At 59.6% G+C, this 7,925-nt stretch overlaps 1 protein-coding gene across 2 annotated transcripts; it reads left to right on the forward strand.

The window, feature by feature from the left end:
- Positions 1 to 6,007: 6,007 nt before the first annotated feature.
- RPRM (reprimo, TP53 dependent G2 arrest mediator homolog) lies at positions 6,008 to 7,539 on the forward strand. Of its 2 annotated transcripts, none has more exons than XM_086751086.1 (2): positions 6,008 to 6,397; positions 6,839 to 7,539. In XM_086751086.1, the coding sequence occupies exon 1, from the start codon at positions 6,008 to 6,010 to the stop codon at positions 6,326 to 6,328; it is 321 nt and encodes a 106-aa protein (XP_086607212.1). In that variant the 3' UTR covers positions 6,329 to 6,397; positions 6,839 to 7,539. The 2 variants fall into 2 exon arrangements, with proteins under 2 accessions (XP_086607212.1, XP_086607211.1); XM_086751085.1 differs by having other exon boundaries at positions 6,008 to 6,391.
- Positions 7,540 to 7,925: the final 386 nt, after the last annotated feature.

A 7,925-nucleotide genomic window follows, 5' to 3' on the forward strand; every position in this document is an offset into this window, starting at 1 on the left:
AAATTAAGATAATAAGCAAAGTGAAAATGTAGGGGGGGGGAAACACAACACCCTGAAAAAAAACAAACCTGCGGTTTCCGAGATTTCCCTGGGGAGATCTCCAAGCGTTTATGAGGCGCTGTAATTCTGAGCGGTGAGGCTCCTCTGGAGGGTCCCCAAGCTGCTCAGGAGGGCTGCGCGCTTGCCTGGTGCCACATCTCCAGACCTGGTATGTAGAGGCCATCAGCAAGCCCTCACCTTCAGCCGCCTGGCCAACACCGCAGAATTGCAAAATTTTTTTTACACTGAGGATGGTGGGACACTGGCCCAGGTTGCCCAGAGAGGCGGTGGATGCCCCATCCCTGGAAACATCCCAGGCCAGGTTGGACGGGGCTCTGAGTGACCTGATCCGGTTGGAGATGTCCCTCACCCTTTGGCTGAGCTCAGAACAGAGTTTAACGGTGACTCCCTGCTTTACCTCATGCTCTTCTCAAAGAAGGGCCTCTCCAGGGTGCTGGAGAGGCCACCTGAATTTGGCCTCTTCAGGGTTTTTTCCTGCGTTACCTTTGAGCCTAGCATTGCTCAATGGGGGGAAGCGTCTGGAGATGGGGGCTGCATGGAGCCATCCTGTCTGTGCCCATGTCTGTGTTCCCGCCCATGTCCGTGTCCATGCCTGTGTCCCCGTCTCCATGCCTGTGTCCGTGTCGCATGTCCGTGTCCCATGTCCCATATCCATGCCTGTGCTCATGCCTGTGTCCCTGTGTCTATCTCCTTGTGTCTGTGCCTGTGTCTGTGTCCCGTGCCCCATTTCCGTCTCCGTGCCCCTCTCCCATGTCCATGTCCCTGTGTCTGTGTCCATATCCATGTATGTGCGCCCGTCCCATGTCCGTATCTATGCTTGTATCCCCATCCCTGTGTCCATTCCCAGATCCATGCCCATGTCCCATGCCTGTGTCCCCCTCGCCGCGTCCATTCCCATATCTGTGTCCATGCCTGTGTCCCATGCTTGTGTCCCCGTCCCCGTGTCCATGCCCATATCCACGTCTGTGCCCGTATCCCATGCCCATGTCCTCATGTCCGTTCCCATATCCACGTTCGTGCCGCTGTCCCCGTGTCCATTCCCATATCCATGTCCATGCTCCTGTCCCAGGCGCTTGTCCCATGCCTGTGTCCCCGTCCCCGTTCCTGTGCTCACATCCATGTCCGTGCCTGTGTCCGTGTCCCATGCCCGTGTCCCCGTGTCCACGCTCATATCCATGTCCGTGCCCGTGTCTGTGTCCGTGCCCGTCCCCGTGGCCACGGGCCATGCCCGTGCCCGTGTCCCATGTCCGTGCTCACGTGTCCGTTTGTCCGTGTGTCCGTTCCAGTGTACCGTGCCCATGCCCGTGTCCCGGTCCCCGCCCGCCGCCCCTCCGCTCGGCACTAGGTGTCACTGTGCCACCTGCAACGGCGGCCCCGCTCCGCCCCGCTCCGGCCCCGCTCCGCCCCGCTCCATCCCCCGCTCCGCCCCGCTCCGTCCCTGCTTCATCCCCGCTCCATCCCCCGCTCCGCCCCGCTCCGTCCCCGCTCCGGCCCCGCTCCATCCCCCGCTCCGCCCCGCCCCATCTCTGCTTCATCCCCGCTCCATCCCCACTCCGTCTCCGGGTCCTTCCCCGCTCCATCCCCCTCCGTCCCCGCTCGGTCCCCGCTCGGGCGGGGGCAGCCCGCAGCCCTGGCTCGGACCCCCCCCCCGCTCGGGCCCCGCAGGACAAGGGCAGGCGGCGGCCAGAGCAGCCCTGGCTCCCGCAGGTGCCTTAACGTCTGTGGCTGGAAGCCAGCTGCTGCCTGCCCGACGGATCCAAACCACACATCCCCAGCCCCATCCCATCCCATCTCATCTCCATCCTGTCCTCATCCCCATCCCCACTTCCACCCCCATCCTCATCCTTATCTCCATCTGCATCTCCATCACCATTCCATCCCTATCCCATCTCTATCTCCATCTCCACTCCATCCCCATCCCATCCCTATCTCCATCCCTACCCCATCTCCATCTCCACTTCCATTGCATCCCCATCTCCATCTCCATCCACATCCCATCTCATCCCTATCTCCATCTCCATCCCCATCTCCATTTCCATCCCATTCCCATCCCTATCCTTATCTTCATCCCATCCCCATCCCCATCCTCATCCCTATCCCCATCTCCATCCCATCTCCATCCCTATCTCCATCCCATCCCCATCTCCATCCCCATCCCCATCTCCATCCCCATCTCCATCCCCATTCCATTCCATCCCAAATCACCCACATTCCAGGGTGCCCCTGGGGCAAGCTCAGGGTGCCCCCCACCCATACACAGCCCTGCTCCCCCCACGCCTGCTGCGTGCCGAGGAGCCGTACGGGCCCCGGGCTGAGTGAGGCAGCTCTGCGTGGCCGGATGCACTCTGGCTGCCCGGCTCGGGGCGTGGGGGCACAGGGCGCCAGTGCCCTCCCTGGGCGATGTCCCCTGCCAGAGCGAGGAGGAGGAGGGCAGGAGCACTGCCCACCGGCTGCTTCCTCCCGAGCTGCCCCACGTAGACCCAGCGATCCTACTTAGCGCGCTGGACGCCATCGCCTCCGCCAGCCCCGCAAGTCAGAACCGCGTCCCCTCTGGCAGGTGATCTTTGCCCAAACCTGCCTGTACACTGCCAAAATGATTTGTGCTTTTTCTCCCCCTTCTTTTCCTAGGTGTTTTTTCCCCATCAAAACGTGGTAAATGAGAACGTTCTTCTCCACCTCGTAGCCTCACAAAACACTCTTCAAAGCACCTGCTGCTGCTTGGTGCCTCCGTGTCCCCAATTATCTACAAACCTGGCGCAGAGCGGTTCCCTCAGCCTTTACACGCGAGCACTCCGCGCCCCCCTGGCACGGCACTGCCTGCAATCTGTGTCCCCAAAGCCGTTAGCAACTTTTTTCACTGGGCGAGATGAAACACACTTCGCTCTTCAAGGCTGATCCAGTTCCAGTTTGCAAACCAGGAGGATAAAACCAACCAAGACGACGACAGGGACTTCAAGAGGTTAAATTGCACATCTTGCCCTCATTCTGCCGTTAAATTCCAGCGGGGAGGTGTGGAAAACACAGTCTTGCCTGCTCAGACCGAGGCTTGCTCTTTATATCATCTCCTTGTCATCATACAGATGAAACCTCAGTGGTAAAAGCCCCACGGACGTGAACGGAGAGCGTATTCTCCACGATTTCTCTCTTCCCCAGGTTTTGACACAACCACTACTATTACGCTGCGATGTCCCGGTCCCTGAGATGGGTCTCATGCCGCTGCAGCCTCAGGGCACCATGAGACTCACCTGTCAGAAAACATTTCCAGAGCACGTTACGCTTTGGATTTGGAAATGATTAATCCACAGAAGACTTGCTGGCGGTCCGCAAAGCACGAGCAGGCATGTGGATTCAGCTCTCCGGACTCTCAGCCACCAGCTTTTCAGAGCCGAACAAGTCTGCAGGACTTTCCCGGTGTAACTTGGAGATGGGATCCATTCTCCTGGTATAACTTAGGGATTAGATTCATTTTCCCAACATAATTTGGGGATGGGATCCCTTTTCCTGACTTAACTTGGGGATGGGATCAATTTTCCCAACATAACTTGGCAATCAGATCCATTTACCGACATAACTTGGGGATGAGATTCATTTTCCTCACATAACTTACGGATGGGATCCATTTTCCCGACATAACTCGGGGAAGGGAACCGTTTATCCTGACTGCTGCCGAGAGATGCTGAGAGCTGGGAAATGGGGAGGAGGGCGAGGGGCAGACCCCGACCCACACGCCCACCGCTACGGGCAGAGAAACCATGCGCTGCGCAGTCACGCGGAGCTCGGACATCTCTTCCGGCATCTTCCAGACAACTGCCAGCACTCCCGTCGCTAATTAGAATTAATACCCCCCTCTTCCTCCAGCGGTAAAAACAAAACGTTCCCGCTGTGTCCCATCTGATAAGGCAGCAGGGCTCGTCCAGCGCGGCCTCGTAGGTGGGCTGCGCTCCTCGGCGGCCAGGCCGGCCGCTCTGCAGGGAGGGGACCCCGCGCGGGGACCGCCGCCCCAAAAACCCCGTGAGACCAGGGCGTGGGTAACGGCTGACATCTGGGCTCTTGATGCATCACTTCACGGAATAACCGTCGCGCTAAGACAAATTAGCTGCAAGGGGTTCAGCCAACACCATTTTTTTTTCCATGCCCGGCCTCAGCCTCCCCGTCATCTATTCCCGTGTGGTCCCACCAGCAGCATCAGGGCTGGGCCCTCGCCTGAGGGGCACAAGCCCCCCGCCCGCCATCCCAAGCTCCCCCAGAATCAGATCTCCGGTAGCCTGCTCCTCTACAAACACCACCCCACCCCCCCCCCCCCCCAGATCCCACTCCCTAGAAACCCACCCCTCGCAGCCTGCTCCCGCAGGAAAAAGCCCATCCATGAAACCCACTTGCCAACACCCACTGCCCAAAACTCATCTGCAAAACTCAAACCCCACTCCAAAACTCCCTCCCCAGAACCCCCCAAACTGCTCCATTAAGAACCCACCCCCCGCTCAAACCCACTCACAAAGCCCTCCTTGCCCAAACCCCCTCGCCAACCCTCTACCACCCCTCCCCACAGCCCCGTCCCTGCTCCCCAAACCCCCATCCCCAAATCTCCTTCTCCACATCCTGCTCCCCAAAATCTCCCCCCAACCTTCAACCCCTCAAATCCCCCCAAACTCCCATTCCTCAACCTCCCTTCTCCACATCCCACTCCCCAAAAAACTCCCCCAGCCCTTGACCTCCCCTCCCCAAATCCTCCAGCCTCCAAGCCCCCTTCTCCACCACCCACTCCCCAAAAAACTCCCCAAACCCTGGACCCCCATCCTCAAGCCCCCTTCTCCATGACCCTCTCCCCAAAAACTCCCCCTTACCCTCCACCCTCCCTTCCCGCAGCCCCCTTCTTGATGCGTACTCTGCCTCAAAGCCCCCTCCCCAGCACCGCCCCCCCTGCTCCCCAAACCCCCTTCTCCACATCCCGCTCCCCAAAATCTCCCCCCAACCCTCGACCCCTGCAAATTCCCCATCCCCAAACCCCCTTCTCCATACCCCACTCCCCAAAAACTCCCCCAACCCTCGACCCCCCTCCCCAAACCCCCTTCTCCACCACCCTCTCCCCAAAAACTCCCCCCAACCCTCACTGCCTCCCTCCCCAAACCCCGTTCCCTCACTCCCAAACCCCTCTCCCCACAGCCCCCTCCCCAGCGCCCCCCCACTCCCCAAAACCCCTTCCCCAACTCCCCTTCTCCACATCCCACTTCCCAAAAACTCCCCCCAACCCTCGCTGCCCCCCTCCCCAAACCCCCTTCCCTCACTCCCAAACCCTTCTCCCCACAGCTCCCTCCCCAGTACCGCCCCCCCAATCCCCCTTCTCCACCACCCTTTCCCCAAAATCTCCCCCCAACCCTCGACCCCCACAAATTCCCCATCCCCAACGCCCCTTCTCCATATCTCGCTCCTCAAAAACTCCCCCAACCCTTGACCCCCCCTCCCCAGACCCCCTTCTCCACCACCCTCTCTCCAAAATCTTCCCCCAGCCCTCGCTCCCCCTCTCCCCAAACCCCCTTCCCTCACTCCCAAACCCCTCTCCCCACAGCCCCCTCCCCAGCGCCCCCCCGCTCCCCAAAACCCCTTCCCAACCCCCGTTTTCCACATCCCCCTCCCCAAAACGCCCTCCCACCCCCTCCCCAGACCCCCTTCTCCGCCACCCTCTCCCCAAAAACTCCCCCCCTCTCCCCACAGCCCCCCACCCCATCCCCGCTCCCCTCCGGCCGGGGGCGGAGCGGCGGGGGCGGAGCGGGGCCGCGCACGGGAGCCTCCGCGGGCGCGCGCGCGGGGCGGGAAGGGGGAGTGTGAAAGGGAGGGGAGGTGGCGGGGGGGGGGGGGGCGGGAGGGATGGCGAGGGGTGCAGCGCGGAGCGGTTGAAGGGTCCGGTTGGGTCCGGGCCGGGCCCGGCTGCATGCGGCGGCCGGGCGGGATGAACGGCTCGGCGGCGGGGCTGCTGCTGGCGGGAACCGGTAGCGCGGCGCTGGAGCTGGAGCGGGCGCTGGGCTGCTGCACCCCCGCCTCGGTGGTGACCGACGGCGGCGGCGGCGGGGCGGCGGCGGAGGAGCGGAGCCTGTTCGTCGTGCGGGTGGTGCAGATCGCCGTCATGTGCGTCCTGGCCCTCACCGTCGTCTTCGGCATCTTCTTCCTCGGCTGCAACCTCCTCATCAAGTCCGAGGGGATGATCAACTTTTTGGCCAAGGACCGCCGCCCGTCCAAGGAGGTGGAGGCGGTGGTGGTGGGGCCCTACTGACCCCCCTCCCCGCCCCCCAAAACGGCCCCGGGGGGTGCCTCCTCTAGACACACTTCTCTGGGGGTTTGTGTGGTTTTTTGTGTTTTTATTATTTCCTTCGCGGTCATCACCCCCTCCGTCGTCGAGTCCCGGGGTGGGGGGGTTGGGGGGGGGGGGGTCCGCTGGGTCCGTGCAGGTTTTTAACCTCGTATCTGGGCTAAAACTCCCGTTTCAGGCCGGTTTCCGAGCCTGGAGGGAGGATGTGGCCGGGGAACGGGTCGGGGGACCCCGCTCTTGCCCCGCGCGTTCGGCAGTGGTCGGGAGGTGGGGGGGGGGAACAGTTACACCCCGTTTGTGCCCTACTCTGCCCGGGTTTGCCTCCAAAAAAACCCCTTTACCTACTTTTTATTAACCCGCCTGGAAGCCTCACCAACAGGTGACTTCGTACATTTAAGGGAGGGAGAAATTTCTGCTCGCACGGGATTTTATTTTGTTTTATTTTTTTGTTCTCTTTGTCCATTTCCCTTCCAGCGACAGCAGAGCATCTTTTCTGTGCGAGGTCTGCGTAGCTGTTTATCATATCCCCGGGGGCTCGCGCGGGTTGCTGGTGATAAATCGATGCATCCAACATTTGCTGGAGGAGTGGAGCTGGCAAAAACGCTTTGCCAGGGACCGCAGCGGCGGGATGGGGGCAAAAAGGCTCCAGCAACCCGCCGGTGAGAAAATATCTCTGACACCCGGCATCCTGCAGTAAGCCTGTCAGTTCTCAGTATTTTTAATGCCGATAAGAATGGGGAAGTTTTCCGGAGCAGCCGTGCAGGCTTCAGACTGCTTGGTTTTCCCTGGGTTTATCCTGAGCTGGTGTGAAGATGGCCAAGCCGGCGGATCCTTACGGACGTCTTTAGCAGATGTTATCAGAAATTTCTGTTTTGGCAGAGAAGGTGAAGCTCAGAATTTCCAAAACACACCTGAGCTAGAAGGGGATGAAGGAGAGCTGGAGTCTGAGACGACCACTTGGCTGCCGATAAACTTTTGGCAGAAAATGAGGCAAAACAGAGTGTCTCAGCGTAGCGCGGCTCCCCGAGGGGAGCAGAAACCTCGGCCGTGTGTGTACTCGCTCATTTACAGCCGCGTTTAAGGGAAAGACAAAGAACAGATCTGCCTGTTCTCTGGGAAACAAATACGCTACGGACTTTGTCATTACATCAAAATAAATGTTACTATGCCATCTACCAACTGAAGCAGCGGTGAGCAATTTAACCCAAACCCTCCTCCTTCCTTTACCCCTTAGTGCTGTGGAAAGGTTAGATAAAGCAGGATTTTAAGGCGATTCCGTAAGAGGGGAAACTCCTGATACAGATGTTTCAGTCATTACAAAGAATTTCCAAGGTTTTAATTCGTGGTATCGCAGATAACACAACCGCTCCCGTAACGTGACTGGCAGGGCGTGCACTGCCTGTTCAAACATTTTTTTTTGAGAGCCGGTTTCATTAGGCGTTCTTTATTAATTACAGCAAGCACTTGAAGTGTCAGACATTTTCATTAACCTTTGCCAGAAGCCGTGGCTTTTTCCAACACCGTGAATCTGAGGCGTGGCAGAAACTCCCGCTTCTGTAAT

The sequence above is a fragment of the Chlamydotis macqueenii genome, chromosome 6 (assembly GCF_036417535.1).
Source record: "Chlamydotis macqueenii isolate bChlMac1 chromosome 6, bChlMac1.mat, whole genome shotgun sequence".
Classification (NCBI taxonomy): domain Eukaryota; kingdom Metazoa; phylum Chordata; class Aves; order Otidiformes; family Otididae; genus Chlamydotis; species Chlamydotis macqueenii.

Excerpts from the sequence above, each read along its gene's own strand:
- RPRM (XM_086751086.1), top strand. The coding sequence starts at position 6,008 with ATGAACGGCTCGGCGGCGGGGCTGCTGCTGGCGGGAACCGGTAGCGCG.